The following is a 17,128-nucleotide window of genomic DNA, read 5'->3' as shown; positions in this document are numbered from 1 at the left end:
CAATGCGAAACGAATTCCCTCCGAGAAGGAGAAAGGGAAATCTAAATTGCAAACCATTTAGCACGTGACGACAGTCAGTAGTAGCGCGAGTCGCTTGTCGCTTTTCTGAAGCGAACAAATTTATTCATGCGACTCAATTACCCAGATCCCCAAGGTGCGGGATGGGAAAGGGGAGGGAAAGGTTTTTAAAGAAGGGTAATTTGCATCCCGAGACCCGAACAAACATCAGGGATTAACGGACGGTTCCCAGCACGGACAGTTTCGAATAGTTTTAGGACGAAGAAATTGTTCCCATTGTTCTGTTTAAACAAACAGACGACGGCGACACCTAATTGACTATTGTTTGTAATTCTTTAGCTAGATTTGTTTAATAATGTTCATAATTACTTAGCTCATATTAAGGATAATGTTATATGTAAAACGGAAAAAAGGCGAGTCTTACGATAGACACTGGTTCACGTTTTTTGTTTGTTAGTTTCTTGTTTGCGGTGATGACGATCACGAGGAATTGTTTTGTGAGTTGACTTTTCAGTTCTCGGAACGCGATTTTGTTATTTGGCAGGCTTCTTCCGGTTTGTGTTACACTAGTTTAAGTGGCCTAATCATAAGTTTCCGGTTTTGTTTAACAGTTTCTACCCAGCATTTGGGGGAAAGAAACAATAGTCTGTTGATGCTCCGCGTTGCGGTAGCCCGATTAAATAATGTAAAATCACTTAAACAATGAATAACGGTTAAAACAAAGGATCCGGCGCGGCGAATCGACTAAAATAAACGACAAAATCGAACGAAAAACTAACCTTCCAAGATGCACTACCGTGGAACGACTACGAGGGCGGTGCCGGAACCACTCGCTGATGAAGTTTCCCGGCGTAATCGGACACGTTCATCAAACTGAGTTGTCCGTTGAGAGAGGCAGACATTAGGTTGTCGGAACCGGCGTCGCCCGCACTTCCTGTCCGAACCACTTTGGAAACGGAACCAGCCGGACTACCTGGAGGCGATTGCTCGCCGACAATGGGGATACTGTTGCTGAGATCTGCCACCGAAACACCTCCCTGAATTGCAGCACGCCAACGTGACTTCTGCGTCTTGGAGGATAACCTGCGAAAAAATTGTTGGTCGTTTCGCAATTGGGCACAGAAAGTATAACCCTCACCTGTCCCTCTCCTCCACAGACAATCTGAGCATCGCTTTCCTCCATTCATGCACATGAGGAAACTTGCCCTGATCTATCACGCGCTTCTCGATCACATTCAGCACATCCACGTCCTGTTTGCTCGGCTCCTGTTCTTCTATGAAGATCCTGTATTGCGCCTCCTTGCTATCACTGCTACCTGCACTACTCTCTTCCTCATCCAGATCTCCGTTGGTGTCCAGGAATTGGTCCTCCTTCTCGTCACCGCTAACCACCCCGTCATCCGCCGACGATAGCGAACTAAAATCGAACAAGTCCGACTTCTGCGAGAAGAATGAAGGACTCGACGGAGGCGTCTCGAAGCACACATTCGCATCGTCCGAATCGGAATCGACTTCCAGCTCCGAATCGCTGCAACTCTGAAAAAATAAAAAATAAATCTCTTAACCAACAATCCACACAGCCAAAGAACCATCAACACTTACAAAGTACTCCTCGTCCTCCTCATCGGACACCTCGCCAAACGCCATCGTCGTGGGATTCCGGTACGTATCGAAATTACCCGCCGACGCCGTCCGCTCTAGACTAGAAACCAGTCCACTCAGGACCGGCACCATCGGACTGCTGTTACTACGGATCACCGCAGCAGCGGCAGCCTTCTTCCGCTGTTCCCGGCGCTTGTTCAACCTCTCCAGGCTACCCTTCTTGGCGTACACTCCGTCGATTCGGCAGTTACAGCAGTGTACCAATGGGTCCTCGCGCCACGTTCGACTGCAGCTGATTTCCGTTTGGGATCCGTTGCTCTCTTGATCCGGCTGGCTGCAGCCACCGTTCATCAGCTCCGCCTTCTTCAAGATGTAGAAATCGAGAAAGTTCTGCAGGCAAATCAAACTGTCCTGCAGATCCGGATACTTGCTGGCCGAGTTCAGCTCCCGGCTCTTGTCCAGCAGGACTTTCAGACGGTGGATCTGTGTAGGGGAGATGAGATAATATAATAAATTGTTGATTTCGAAAATCTATTGACCGCTTACCACTCCTTGGGCCGTCTCCCGCTGCTGTTCGATGTTGATCACAATCAGCTGAGCGTACCGCGAATGCACTTTGCTGAATTCGATCGACCCGAAGGCGGCATCCTTCCGGTAGTTGTCGACCATGGTGTTCAGCTTCCGGACGCAGTCCACCACGGCTTGCTGGAAGAACGACCCGAAATCCATCGTCATGGTGGTACAGCTGCTCTCGTCCAGATTCTTGACGAACCGTTTGGCAAACACCTGCAGCGAGTTGTGCAGGCACAGGTACGGGTTGGTGATTCTGGACCGGATCGGTTCCGGTTCCAGTACTATGGGAGGAGCGGCACTCGGTTGAATAACCAGTCGCTTGCGGAAGGTGACGGCTGTTATTTGAGGCGACGATCGGAGGGCTGCATCCGCCAGGGACATCTTGTCCAAGGCGTCACAGATCGATCCGAGACTGTCGTTTGGTTTTTCGAGTGATGGCAGTAGCTTGTTCACAGGCACCGGGAGACGGGACGTTTTCAGGAGCGCTTCTTGTTCCGTAAGATCTAGTTGTAGTTGACGTTTTCGGAGATAGTCTTCGAGTTGTTGCAAACCGTCGTTGCTCCTAAGATCGCTGAACGTACCCAGGAAGCTCCAGTACTCGTTCCAACCGACTTCGTGATCCTCGGCCAAGGTCCGACCGATAATCTCCAATCCCTTCTCGGTGTCGGTAAGTCGCAGTTTGCGTTCCTTGAACGAGGGCGAATCCGTAATGTTCGTTCCCTCGTAGAATGAATTGTTTTCATCGCAAAAATAGCTGAAGTTCCCTTCCCCGTTGCCGACGGATCGCTCAACCTCTGCTAATTCTTCCCGGGTATCATTTTTTCCGCTATCCACGTCGTCATCGTCATCATCGTATATCGTGGCGAACGAATTCTGCAACCTTTCCCGGTACTTCCGAAATAGGAATCCGTCTATTCCCTTCTTCACCGGACTCGCTCGCATGCCGAAACTTCCACCGATAATTTTGGGCACTGGTTTGTTTCCATTCATTTCGTCAAGCTGCCGTTGCTCTTCCAACGCTTCCTGGTCCGCATCTTCCTGGACCACTTCGATTTCACAGTTGTTATTCAAGGAGTTGCTTTTCTCATGCTCTTCCTGCTCCAGGGACAAATCGAAGGGCCGATTGGGAAACAGTGCCCTTCGGCCGCTGTTCTTCTTCGCGATCGGCGTCGATGAGAGTGGACTGACCACACCCACGGTAGACACCGGAATCTTGCTCGAACTCATGGTTTTTACCGGCGATATGAACCTGGGCGACGGAATCAACCTCGGCGGTGTCTTCCAACGTTTGCAGAAGACCTGTGCCTTCTCCTTGTCCATCGGTCCAGCGTAGGCTTTTATTTCCAGCTTGGGACTGAATCGGTCCTTCGATTCCAGATTCGGCGGGTTCGAGAGGGTAAACGGTTCTCCCACCACGGGAGGGGCACTGTTGTCGACGGCTCGCAGAACCGGAACAAAAAACCGCTCCTGCAGGAGATCGGCGATGGCTTTGCGGATTTCCGGTGTGTCGTTTTTACTCTTGGCTCGGCTGCAAATAATCTGCGGGTGGAAATTTCAATGTTTGGGATTCGAATCAATAACCTTAACAATTACAAGTTACAAGCTACTCACGTCCTTCGGCAGATGCCCGTCGGAGTTCCGGGTCATTTTGCACTGCGGGTAGGAAATCAACACTTCCACCACCCCAGCCGAACCGAACTTGGCGGCAAAGTGCAGTGGCGTTTCGCTCCGGCACTTGTCCGGCATGTTCAGGTACAGATCTAGCAGGATGGCACTGACCTCGTCGGTCGAGGGATTCCGTTGACCATGCAGGAACTCGATGAACCCGGGATGTTCGATCGTCTGCAGTATCAGCTTGCACATGTCGGTGTTGCCCTCGATGGCGCCCACGTGCAGAGCGTTGTAGCGGGGGCCCTCCTTCAGGATGGTTGGCATATCGCCGGAACTGACCAGATAGCGCGGATTCAGCTGAACGATGTTCCGTACCATGTCCAGTTCGTTCTTTTCAATGTTCTTGCGGAAGGCCACCAGCTCCTGACTTTTCGGGGCTTTGAAGGGGGTCTTTTCGAGCTTCAGCTTGGACGCCGAGCTGGTTGGAGCTGGAAGAAATGGAAGAGAAGGCGGTTTATGTTAATTTTGAGGAACGGAATTGCTAACAATCCCTGTGTTATAACCAGGACTGTGGAGTCGGAGTCGGACGCATTTTTGAATACGAGCAGTAGGAGTCGGATTCCGACGTCGACTTAATAATAATAATTTTCAAACTAGATCGTCCCAAATGTTGGTCCATGAGCACCTTCTTTTTGGGCTCATGGTGAATTCAATTAAATTTAAATGCCTAGGCTAGTTCATCTCCGTAAACGGTGGGAAGCCTTAGAAAGAGGTTCCTCAGCCACATTGCTTGAATATCATGCTACTTCAACATGTCATTAACTACTCTTCTTCTTTTTCTTCTTCTTCTTCTTCTTCTTCTCTTGCTTTTGATGGGACCGGTGTCAGTGACCATATGCCCAGTGGTTTTGTTTGTTCGTCGAAGTTTTTGATGCCAACGCAGTCGGGCACCAAGTGCTTGCCCGCTCAAGCTGTCAAGCACTCGTTTGTTGTGTTTACAATTCAATTTTTATTTTTTTCAAGAAGTGAAACACATTTCGAAAAGTTTTTACGTCGTTTGATTTGAATAGGTCTATCGGCGTCCAGAATTTGCCGTCGAAATCGTATTCCGAGCGGGTGATGGCGTATTTGTTGCAGTGGAGTACTACATGGTCTGCCGTGTCCTCTGCCAGGCAGACGTCGCATTCAGAATCCTGAACAATTTTCATTTTAGCTAACCAGTTGTTGGCGTAGCTGTGTCCGGCGATGAGGCGGTTTAGTGTTCTGACTTCTTTGTTGCTGAGTTGCTTGCCCTTGTACCAAGGGTGGTCGCTGTAATTTGGCTGAATAGCAAAGAAGTGCTTGCCTTTTTCGTCAGCGTAAGTAGAATACCATTTGTTTGTATTATCTACTCTTAGCTGATTGAACATATTTAACGCATCCTTGATGAAGATTCCGTTCTTCAAGATTCGTTCCGATTCTGCGCCAGCTTTGGCAAGCTCGTCTGCAATATCGTTCCCTTTGATTGCTGTGTGGCTCGGATCCACTGGATCGTGACTTTCAGGAACGACGCCTTAACAATGATGTCGTGAATCATTGAATTGCGATTTCGTTCCTCGAGTTCCTCTTCTATCAATGGGCAAGATGATAGTGAGTCCGTGAAGAGTACTGCTCCAAAGATTTGTTCTTCTTGCAGGTGTTTTAATGCTACTGAGATAGCGAACAATTCGGCGGTCATTATGCAGATCTCTATGTCCAATCGTAGACTGATTCTGCGGTTCGTGGTTGGGCAGAATACTCCCCAGGAGGTCCCCATTTTTGAGGCATCTGTGTAGATGTTCGGGCGGTGTTTGTATTTAGTGTTTTGTAGGTATAAGAATGTCTGTTTCAGGGTTCGTTGATCGCAGTTTCTTTTGGCAGGTGCTGCGTTGAGAAGCACCGTTTGAATGTCCATCGATTGGGTATGGTGCACTCTGACTGACGGGATCACCGCCTCAAAGATGTGCCGGTGTTTCAAATAAGTGCGTTCAACTAACGTTAGCATGTCCTCTGGTATTTCGGATCCACCTAGTAGCGTGAGTTGGTCTGCGACAACACTGCCGTGCAAAAAGTGTTTCGCAATCTCTTTACAGGTTACTTGTTCCATTCGTATTTCTAGCGGACTTTCCGCTGCAAGTGCTGCCAGAGTGTTCCTCGGTGTGGTCCTCGAACATCCTGTTGTTTTACGCCAACATTGATTGATCATCGTTTGAAGCGATTCTTTGTTAGTTTTACTAGAATTCCCGAAAATGGTGCATCCATACTCGATGACACTTCGTATGAGAGCTTTATACAAAAGTCCCATCGTCTCTGGATGTCCGCCGTGCTTTATTTTCGATATAACCTTCATCATATTCATACGTTCCTGAATTTTGTGTCGTAGCTCCCGAATGTGTTTTCCGTAGCTAGTCGTTCTATCCATGTAGATTCCTAGGTATTTGTAGCTTGGCACTGTTTCAATAGGAGTTCCTCCGACTTTTACTCCCAGTGTCACCTTGCTTGCTTTGAAAATCATCGCTTTGGTTTAATCTGGGTTGATTTCAAAATTTAATTCGGCTGATTTTCTTTCGATTCTGTCGATGGCTGCTTGTGCCTTGACCGTGATACTGTCAAGGTTATTCCCAAAGACGAGGATGAAAAAATCATCGGCATACTGGACTAGAATTGTATCTTCACCTGCGATTTCGTGCAAACCGGCCGTATACAAATTGAATAAGACCGGTGACAGTACATCACCCTGCGGCAATGATTTCCTCCGTTCCAGTTTTCATAATCACAGTTCGATTTCGCAAAAATACTGTGATCCATCGAATGTATTCTTGGGGTACGTTGAATCCGGTCATTATTTCTTCCAGCTTGTCTGTGCGAACCGCGTTAAAAGCGTTGCTTGAGTCCAAAAAGACTCCGACTGTGGTTAGTCCGCTCCTCCGGTTAGCTTGGATGAGGTTCGTAACGTATGTGATGCAAGTGTTCGTTGACTGTCCTTTACGAAAACCGAATGATAGGTTGGGTAGTATTTGCTGCTTGTCGATAAACTGGTTTAGTCAATCTAGAACAGCAGAGTTTAGCGTTTTTGTTAGTGTAGGTACAAGGGATATTGGTCTGTTCCCCGCTGGAGTGGTGTTATCCTTTCCAGGCTTTGGCACGACGACGATACGAATTTGCTTCAGATGCTGTGGAAGGCTTCCCTGTCTCCAGTAGTTGTTCAGTTCGATCAAGACTAGCTTAGTCACTTGTGGGCTCAGGGACTTCAGCATATCATAGGTGATACGATCAACTCCTGGGGCCGACGATTTCTTCCGGTTCAGGATGTTGTTCCATTTTTTTTGGTCCATGATGTCGTAATTGCTGATTGTTGTTCGCGGGGAAATATCGCTCGGGCCGACGTGTAGGTCCATAAATTCCTTTGCCAGATCTGGATTGTCCTGGATTATGTTGTTGCGCGTACTTGTTTTCTTTCCAGTGAGTCGTCGTATCTTTTTCCAGAGTTCGGCTGAACTTGTTTGTGGGTCCACCTCTTCGGCGAATCTGTTGATGCTTTCTTTGACGTTCGCCTTCTTCAACCGAAAAAGATTGCTGAACTTCTTTTCAGGTGAATCAGGTTTTCCAGGTTGCTGTTTCGGTTGAAGTTCGACAACGCCTGCTGTTTCGCCTTCCAAGCTGCCTCGACTTCGTCGCTCCACCAATATTTTGGGTTGAATTGGTTGGTCATTCTGTTGCGCTTTATTATTGTTCCTACTTCTCGGCTGAGGTCGCTGATTCCACCAACTGTAATGGTGTCTAGCCTGGATATGTCTGTTTTTATCTGTCTTCTGTTGAAAACGAATTTCTCCTTGTGTGGAACTTGGGTGTTCCATTCTATTTCTATTGTGAGGTGGTGACTTCCAATTGACTCGTCTCTTACAGTCCAGGTGCAGTCCAACACTAGGTTGCTTGAGACCAATGTGAGATCAATGGCAGTGGCCTTCTTGTTGAGTTGTTGCGGTTTGTAGGTGGGGCTTCCGTTGTTCATAAGAATCAGGTCGGATGTGTTGATTGCCTGGATGGCTGCTGCACCTCTTGGGGACGTTTTGTCATTACCCCACAGTGTGTGATGGCAATTGAAGTCACCACCAAAAATCACTTTTGGAAATTTCCCTAGCGCCACCAACATGAGGTCGATATCATGTTGGAAGTCGTTAAGGGGCATTGAAGGAGAGAGATATACCGCTGCTAGGACAACTTTCAGGATTGGTACGTATATTGCCACACACTGACTTCCATCGCTGGTCGTAGGTATGGAAATGGGCTGGAAACCGTAGTCTTTGTGAATATATATGGCGGCACCGCCATATTCGTCATGTCTGGAGTTAAGTACTTTATTGTATCCGCTAATGTTGTATATTCTGGAGTTTTGGTTTTCTGCTTTTGACCAAGTTTCGGAAAGGAGGGCCGCTGTGTCCGACCCAGTCATCAATGATCTTTGTAGTTCTTCTTTGTGTTTGGAAACGCTTTGTATGTTACACTGAAGTAGTTCTATCCCTTTTCTCCTACTATCCATAATTAATCAGGGAAAGATGAATGAGTCTAATTTTTATAAATAACGTCAAAACTTAGATATTTTTTGCTTGTTTCGATAATGTTTTCTCTAGCTTGTCCTTTCAAATCCGTATCTGCGATGATGGCACTGTAGTAGTGCTGCAGTGCTTCTTGTATGGCGTGGTTGATGGTTATTTTGGAGACCGTGTCTTGTTGGTTCTTCGCATCTTGCAATTTCAATTTCCACCGTTCGTGCTCGTCGGTTTTGTACGGGTTATTCAATGCTGTTCCGTTGATTTCACTGGATGGTTCCTTCCTTTTGCGCTTTCTTGCTTCTTCTTCCCGATCCAGCTCCCGGGCGGGTGTGTAGACTTCTGGTTTCTTATTCCGCGTGTCTCGGGATGGTCCTTTGTTTGGGTTTCTGTTATTGCTTCTTCCTGCCATTGACGCGTAATCCTGAGATCCTTTATCTCCTGGTTTCGGTTGATCCATGAATTCAGCGAGTGCGTTGAAGCTGTTTGAAGTCGTGATAGAGAAGTATTCCTTGGCTTCGAAGAACGTCAAAGCTTTCGTTGCCATGATTGACTTTATATTGTTCTGGCGTTGGCAAACCATGGCAGCGTCGAGCACTTCGGCAGTTTGCTGTTTTGTGGTTGTAGCGCAGGTAGTTTAGACAAAGAAAAACTTTTCTGTAGAATGGTTCCACCTTGATGGAGCAGCTGTATACTTTTACGAGCTCTGGTAGCTTGTTCGACCGGAACGTGACACTGACGCGGGTTGAGGGAATTTTTGCGTTGTTAACAAAGCGTTGGAAGCGATAAACGTCCGTAATCGGCACCAAGCTGTGTAGGTCTTGTATGATTTCTTCGGTCGTCATATCAGTCGGGATCCCGGAGATAACTCCAGTTACTGATATCAAGTGCTTGGCTACATAAGCTTTAAATCCGTATGCATCCACTACGCTGTTTAGTACAAGTCTGTTCGCCGCTGTGAAGTTATTGAGATATACTAATACCTTCCTTTTTCCTACGTTTTTGATTGCCGTGACGTGAGAGGAGGTTCCGAATATTCTTCGTAGCATTCTTCCAACTGATATCTTATTGATGCTTTTTTGTTGATCTGCATCGGTGAGCTCCACATAGACGCGGAAGGGTCCGCCATCTTTGTCAGTGTAGTAGTAGTCCTGCTTGAGGTTTTCCTTTCCTTTTGGCGGGTTGGGGTCTGTCAGTGTAGATCCTTGTTCCGTAGTTTTCGATGGTCCAGCTGTTGTCCGAATTCCGGGTGGGGGCGTTGGGGGTTTAGGTTCTTGTAGATCATCCACGTCCATGATGTTTGTTCTTCTTCCTCATAACAAAATGGCCGATACCACGTGAGCGACTTTTTCGCTGTAACTCAATTTCAAAGTTATTTGTTCAGTATTTATATTTTTCGGTGATTGATAGACTAATTTCCGTAGTTTTTAGCTATTTTCAAATATAAATATTGAAATAAACTTCCACTTCCACTGAAAACAAATTCGTAACGATAACCAAAATCGACTGGTCTAGCCAATGGCGCGCGCGAGAATGAACTACTCAACTAAAAGTGTAAACAGTCAGTACAATAACACAGTAAACAGCATACGAAAAAGACAGACTGGACTCAGCCTAGTTAGCGAATTTCACTCGCTAACTGGGCTGGCTTGTCAAACGTCAAAAAATACCGAGGGGAACTTCAATGGATTGTTTGATCGACAAAGTTCACGTACATTGAATTGAAACAGTGTTAAGTTTGTTATTATTATTTTCACAGCATTCAAACTCGCGAGTTTAGAAAGGCTTAACGCTCTCGCTTCGTCCGAAGAACAAGGGGCTCGTGAAGGCCGCGCAGGGATTTCCGAATGAAAACGAGCGAATCACCCAAACAATTTGACTGCCTGAACTGCAACAAAGGTGGCCATCGAGTGCGCAATTGTGAAGTCTTCAAGAAATTGGACGTCGACGATCGTTGAAGAAGAGTTCGCGCACTGCTACTGTGCCAGAACTGCCTGTTTAACCATGGACGTCGTGCGTGTCGAGGACGAAAGACTTGCGACATTGACGGCTGCCAGTTTCGCCACCATCCTCTCCTCCACTCCTCAAGAGGACCACCGAAGTCATCGGTACCGGTGCCGAGAGCTCAGGTAGCCGATAACCATACCCACCACGCCTCATACTCTATGCCTTCGGTGGACTGGCGATACTTCGCGATTGGAGAAGGAGTCGCAGCGGATCACGATCGAGATCACTGGAATTGGGCAGAGCAAACGGCACAAATTGGTGAACGCGAGGACCGTCAACAATCTCGGTCTTCCCGTCCAAAGCTTCCAGGCCGAACAAGCGGTGAAAGTGTACCCACACCTGAAGGGCATCCCAGTAAGCAACTATCAGACTGCCAAACCCAAGATCCTCATCGGCATCGACAATCTGCGTCTGGCACTTCCGCTGAAGATAAGATGGATCTTCGCCGGTGGCTGCTAAAACTAGCCTATGGTCCTCGAGAAGCTCCACGAGACTTTTTCGATATTGAGAGTACCGGAACGGGCCCAGTGGAAACTCCGTTGACGAAGGATGATAAACGAGCGGTGACTATCATGGAAACTACGACTCGACGAGTTGCGGACCGTTTTGATTGACGGGATTGATTTGGAAGGAGGACCAAGTGGAATTCCCGAACAGCTAAACGATGGCACTGCGTCGACTAGAATGCCTTGAACGACGGATGGATCGTGACCCGGAACTGAAGGAGAATCTACATCGACCAATACGCGAATACGAAGCGAAGGGCTATGCGCATAAGACGACGAAAGTGGAAATTGAAGCAGCCGACCCAAGGAGAACGTGGAATGGGGTGGCAGTCAGCTCGCATGTTCAGGAGATGTTCCACCAGCTCCGAATCCGAGAAGAAGACAAGATTTCTCAACTATTTTTATAGCGCACCAATCCATCCGACAATCCAACGATCTACGTGATGGACGTCGCAACATTCAGGAGCACCTGCTCGCCAGCATCGGCGCAATTCGAGTCTACCCCGAAGCGGCAAAAGCGATCATTCTCGACCACTACGTCGGCGATTATCTGGCGAGTTTCAACTCCGTGGAGGAAGCAGCAAAAGTGGCAAGTGACGTGCGCTACGTTCATGGCAACGGAGGATTCAAGCTTCATAACTGGCGGTCGAACAGCAGCACGGTGCTCAACAGACTAGGCGAAGTCCAACACGATGCCGATAAGCAGCTGGCCCTGATCGAAAGTGCTAACACCGAAAGGGTGCTCGGTATGCTTTGGAGCCCATCAACCGACGAACTGAGTTTCTCTACACAGATGAGCGAAGAGGTGCAAACGCTGATACGCACAACAACGAGGCCGACGAAGAGACCGGTGCTGCGATGTGCGATGACCCTATTTGATTCGTTGGGGTTGCTTTCACCATTCAGCATCCATGGAAAGGTTCTGATCCAGGACCTTTGGCGAGAAGGTACGGATTGGGACGAACAAGTCAGTGATGAGGTCTACACGAATACATAGCCGAGATTCGAATCCCAAGATGCTACTTCCGTGGTGCTACTCACAGGACCTACCAGAATTCTGAAGTCCATGTGTTCGTTGACGCAAGCGAGGTGGCGTATTCTTGTGCGGTCTATCTGCGCACATTCAACGAAGATGGCGATTCGCAGAGTTGCCTAATCGCCGCCAAATCAAAGGTCGCCCCACTGAAACCTTGGTCCATTCCCCGGCTGGAACTACAGGCATGTGTTCGGGCGCACGGTGGCCAAAATTCATCATAGAAAACCACAAAATTCTCGTATCCAAGACCACGTACTGAAAGGATTCGAGAACAGCGCTAGCCTGGATTAAAGCTGATCCGTTTAACTATCGACAGTTCGTCTCCTATCGGGTAGGCGAGATCCTGGAACATTCAACGGCAGCTCATTGGCGCTGGGTACCGTCAAAATCCAATCCAGCGGATGAAGCGACGAAATGAGAAAGTGGCCCGTACTTCGATCACGACAGCAGCTGGTTTCAAGGACCCGACTGTCTACGGTTGCCGGAAGAAGAGTGGCCCGTATTAAGGAACCAGTGACCGCTACTACCGAAGAAATACGTGCACCACCGATCGTTCGAACCCGCAATATACTTCGATCGGTTCTCATCCTGCTGCAACGTGCAACCGCATACGCTCTTCGATTCTTGCACAACACGTCCAAAAAGGGGCAGGAATACTCCGGGCCACTGTCAAACAAAGCGCCGAACGAAGCGGGACAGGAGGTAATCGGGAAGCAAAGCTCCATCTATCAACTGATGCCAGCGCTGGATGGTAACGGATTGCTACGCGAGCGTGGTCGGATCGAGTTAGCGTGAAAGCGTGCCCTCCTGGCGTGCGACATCCGGTGATCCTCCCGAGAAAGCATCGCGTCACGGAACTCTTGGTGAGCCGATACCATCGCTATTATCGCCATGGGAACGACGAGACGGTAGTCAACGAGGTCCGGAAGCTGTACACGATTCCAAGGCTTCGTTCGGTGGTCAAGAAGTTGAAACGTGACTGCACTTTCTGCAAAATCCGTCAAGCTCGACCAACGATACCTCTGCGATGGCGCCACTTCCAGCTGTGCGTCTGGCTCACCACGAACGAGCTTTCACCAACACTGGGGTGGACTACTTCGAACCACTGCTGGTGAAGCTGGGGAGATCCAACGTCAAACGATGGATCGCACTATTCACTTGCCTGACGGTACGTGTGGTTCATCTAGAAGTCGCCTATTCCAAGGAACCGATCGAGTACTGCGGCATCAAATAAGCCAGGGACTGTCCGAAACCTTCACCAGTACCAACACCCAATGGAGATTCATACCACCGGGAGCACCACACATGGGGGGAGCCTGGGAACGCTTGGTTCTGTCAGTAAAGGCTGCGATGGCTGAAGCGTACTCCGAGGGGAAGCTTGACGATGAGGGGCTGCAGACACTGGTCATGGAGGCAGAGTATGTGGTAAACTCAAGGCCTCTGACGTATTTACCACTGGAGTCTGACGAGGCGTATTCGCTCACTCAAAACCATTTCCTGAAGCTGTGCTCAAACGGAGTAAAGCGAATCAGTGAAGTGGGTGAAGCTGCAGTTAGGGGCCAGTCTAGCGAACTAGTTTGTCGACACATCCTGGGAAAAATCTGGGACCTGATCCAGCGTCAACTGGATGAAACCTTTGATGAAACCCGCACTCTAGAACCAGGGGACCTGGTAATGGTCGCGGAGCCAGCGATGCGCAACGGATGGGAGCGAGGACGAATCGTCCGTATGATCCCGAATCCGGATGGCCGGCACGGCTGGCACAACTCGACGCGATGAACCCAGTTAACAGCCCAGTTATCGAACGCCCAATTAGCGAACAAGTACTGTGATAACAGAACATAGCTTCACTGTAGGAGGTCGGTGGGAGCCCCCGTTCAGCGGGGATGTCCCGACGGCCGAAAGAATCGATGGTGCTAAATCCTGAAATATAGATTCGCCGCCTTCAAAAAGCGCAGTACAGCTGCTTGGTCGTCTCCTAGCATGACCCATACGCTGGTGGGCAGACCGTGAAGGCACCGAAGATGGTCGAATTGTGGGCATACGCATAACACGTGCTCCACCGTTGAAGGAATATGGTACATTTCACAGGACTTCCTGAAGGGTCCTCCGCTGAAATCCCGTGAGATTTGGGCGTATCCTGTCCGGAGCCTGGAAAAAATTCTCTGGTCTCGCAGGTTCGCAAGGTCCGTCCACTTTCCGATGTCGCCTTTGATCTTTCTGAAGAACCTGGAAGCCTGGCACGGGACCATTCCGTTGCCCACGCTGTCCGCACTGTGCAAGCGATCCATCTCTTCACGTCCATGTGTAGGTAGTGTTTGGTGGCACAACCTTCAGGATGCCCCGGATCGAGACCTCCGACGAAAGACTGTGGGAGTCCGACAGGATCGGGATTGGACGATCCGCAGGAACCGCATGGAGAATAGCCGCTGCTTCTGCCGAAATTTGTGTTGGCAGACTTCTACTCGTTGGGGAAATATCACCAGCGATTCCCATTCCGACTCCAGCTCTCGATCTTAACCCGTCCGTGTAGCGATGCATGTAGTTGGGGTAACCCGGATTGTAGAACTATCCCACAAATGGTTTGGATGATACCCCGAACACATCTTTAAGCTCTTTCTTATGGTTATTTTTATTAGGACGGTCAGCTCTGCTACCGATCTCCCAAGGGCTACGGAATTGTCCCCGGCTCTGAACTTCTCCTTTATCCGGCTGTCGTTGTTGTAAAACTTGTAATCCCCCTTCCCTGCCAACACCATCATCGGGCAGGGGAGATCCTTACGCCAAGAATTGTCTTCAAATTTTGCTCAGAATTACAGGGGGTAGGCAGGTGTCAAAATTCAAATGATCATAACTTTTCGAAGAAGGGTTCAAATTTTATGGTTCCAATTTCATTCAACAGGAAATTTATCGAAGTTTGAATAAATCATTGGAAAGCTACCAGTAGTTCCATTCAGCCTAAGAACTAGTACTTGTAGTAGTAGTGCCGTTCATCCTAAATAAAAGAACGATTATGTTGTCTTTGTTTCGCCCTTACTGTGATGAGGGGAGACAAAGGGTTGAAGTAACTAACAATCTGGGGCCGTTGATCTTCTTACTTTACTTCAATGGCGTGAATTTAGTAATCGAAGGTCCACGACTACCGTATGCAGCTGATCTCAAAATCTACTCACGGATCTGCTCGATCGATCATTGTCAATTCCTCCAACGTCAGTTTGAAGCATTTGAACCGAATAACGGTGAATCCTGCGAAGTGTTCAGTCACCATTATTGAACGTGTGAGCCATGTAAAAGATCTAGGTGTCATCCTGTATTCTCAACTTACATACAAGCAACACATCTCATACGGCGTTAGACAAGTCGTCAAGGACATTGGACTTTATCTTCAGAACAGCTAAGAATTTCTCCGACATCCATTGCCATCATTGAGTTGACTTTAATTCTAATTTTAATTACTTTTCATTCCCATCTTGGACCACTGTGCAATCATCCTTAAACCTCGCTTGAAATTCTCCTTACAAGTACCTTGGAGTGCTCCTTAGAATTCACTTTCATTTCTCCTTAGAAATCAATTAGAAAAGTTTCCTCAAAATTACTTTGCAGTTTTAGTTAGAACTCTCTTTGAATTATCTTTGGAATTGCCTTGCAATGCTCCACAGAATTCCATTGTAAATTTGCTTTGAATCCTATTCAGGATTCCCTTGGAATTCTTACCAAAACTACCTTTTTTCCGTGCTGGGTATATTCATCACTGCAACCATTAATTTGATCTATTGTGACAACAAGAGCTACTTTGAAATTCTCCTTACGTTTCACCTGGAGTCTGGAGCTTGGTCTAGGGTTCCTCAGATTTCACTTTCCTTACAAATCATCCTCTGATTTTTTCCTCTAAATTCCCATGAAATTATTCCTAGAAATCCTTGAAAATTCCTATCAAATGCATTCATTATAGTTCATAGGCTTTGAAACTTTTGCAGGGCCCTTAATTTATTTGATTTCATTAGCAATTCAAATACCCAGTAAAACCTTACTGACTGGATTAGTGTATATGGTCCCCACGTATGGGGAGCGGTTAAAAACCTATCAAAAACTGTCCACTTGGTACAAGTACAGCCGCTAAGCTTTAAGTGAAAGCATATTGGTCCCATGTGTTTATGAAAATTCATGAAACATGGGAAAACTATGCGACCACCAGCAGTAAGTAGGTATCACTTAAGCATTACATGTCTTTCAGTTGTTCCGAATTCGATCGAAATAGGAATGCGAATTCCAAATAATAGAACCTATTTTCGTCCAATGTTCCAATTAATTGGAAACTCAACCATCTACCGAACCCACATTCCAGCGTGGAACGCAAACACAAAAATAGACTCAAGACAAACAGCAGCTCACACGCCAATGGGAATCGCGCGAATATTTTTAATCGGAAAAGCAGTTACAACTTACATTTGGGTGCGGTCGATGCCACTGGATCCGATGGCCCATTAAGATAGAAATAGACCGCCTCCTCGCTGGTGCGGAACGCCTTCAGCCGGGCTTCCTTGTGTGATTTGAGCACTTTCAGTGCCTCCTCCTTATCGTTGTAGAAGCTCTTGATTGCTAAAAATAAACACCAATATCAATCACCGAACAGCAACAATAAATAATAATAATAATATTCAACAATCATCGATCTACAGAGAGGTTAGGGAAGGGAAAGGACTCTTACACAGCTCCGGTTCCTTGTAGGGAAGGTAAATTGCGTAGTACTCCATTGTTGCTGGTCGCTACTCGTCTATCTCTACCTGCTGCCGGACAGCTGAGTGATCTTCCGCTGCATCCGCAACCAGGCAACGCTCCGAGTTCTTTTCCTGCCGAACGGGTACACGTACCAACACGAACAATGAAGGAAAAATCGTAAAAATGTCAACCAGCCCCCGTCTGTCGTTGCTGTTTTTCCCACACCCAGCACACTGTTTTTCGATCGTGATTCGGCTGATAAAAATGTCAGATATTTTCGGTTTGCTTCCTTTCTGCACTTCACTTTTCAAACAATGAAAGCTGAAATTCGCGTTTTTCTTCTGCTCGATAAGTCCGTAGAATGGATGGAGACACAACAAACAAAACAACTGTTACTGACGTTGTGGATGCGCGATGTCGTGATGTGTCCGTTCGCTTTTGGGTGAAAAAAACTTCTGTTTCTTCCGTCGCGACGCAATCTCCGAATT

At 47.7% G+C, this 17,128-nt stretch overlaps 1 protein-coding gene across 1 annotated transcript; it reads right to left on the bottom strand.

The window, feature by feature from the left end:
- Positions 1-316: 316 nt before the first annotated feature.
- LOC135700131 (ankyrin repeat and LEM domain-containing protein 2 homolog) lies at positions 317-17,105 on the bottom strand. The gene is made up of 7 exons (XM_065220526.1): positions 16,630-17,105; positions 16,368-16,520; positions 3,805-4,292; positions 2,167-3,732; positions 1,621-2,103; positions 1,157-1,554; positions 317-1,101 (listed from the first exon to the last, which is right to left on the bottom strand). Exons 1-7 carry the CDS (start codon positions 16,673-16,675, stop codon positions 825-827), a joined length of 3,411 nt encoding a protein of 1,136 aa, XP_065076598.1. The 5' UTR covers positions 16,676-17,105; the 3' UTR covers positions 317-824.
- Between the last annotated feature and the right edge of the window lie 23 nt (positions 17,106-17,128).

Source organism: Ochlerotatus camptorhynchus, unplaced genomic scaffold, assembly GCF_037179485.1.
Source record: "Ochlerotatus camptorhynchus isolate MF236.1 unplaced genomic scaffold, CSIRO-AGI_Acam_v1.1 ptg000129l, whole genome shotgun sequence".
In the NCBI taxonomy this organism is placed as follows: domain Eukaryota; kingdom Metazoa; phylum Arthropoda; class Insecta; order Diptera; family Culicidae; genus Ochlerotatus; species Ochlerotatus camptorhynchus.
Note: the sequence above shows the minus strand (reverse complement) of the source record. Positions and strands in the feature narration are given on the sequence as shown.

Coding starts and splice junctions, on each gene's coding strand:
- LOC135700131 (XM_065220526.1), bottom strand. CDS start 16,675: ATGGAGTACTACGCAATTTACCTTCCCTACAAGGAACCGGAGCTGT. Junction 4,293..16,367: donor GGCATCGACCGCACCCAAAT/GTAAGTTGTAAC, acceptor CATTTCTTCCAG/CTCCAACCAGCTCGGCGTCC. Junction 2,104..2,166: donor GGGAGACGGCCCAAGGAGTG/GTAAGCGGTCAA, acceptor TCCCCTACACAG/ATCCACCGTCTGAAAGTCCT.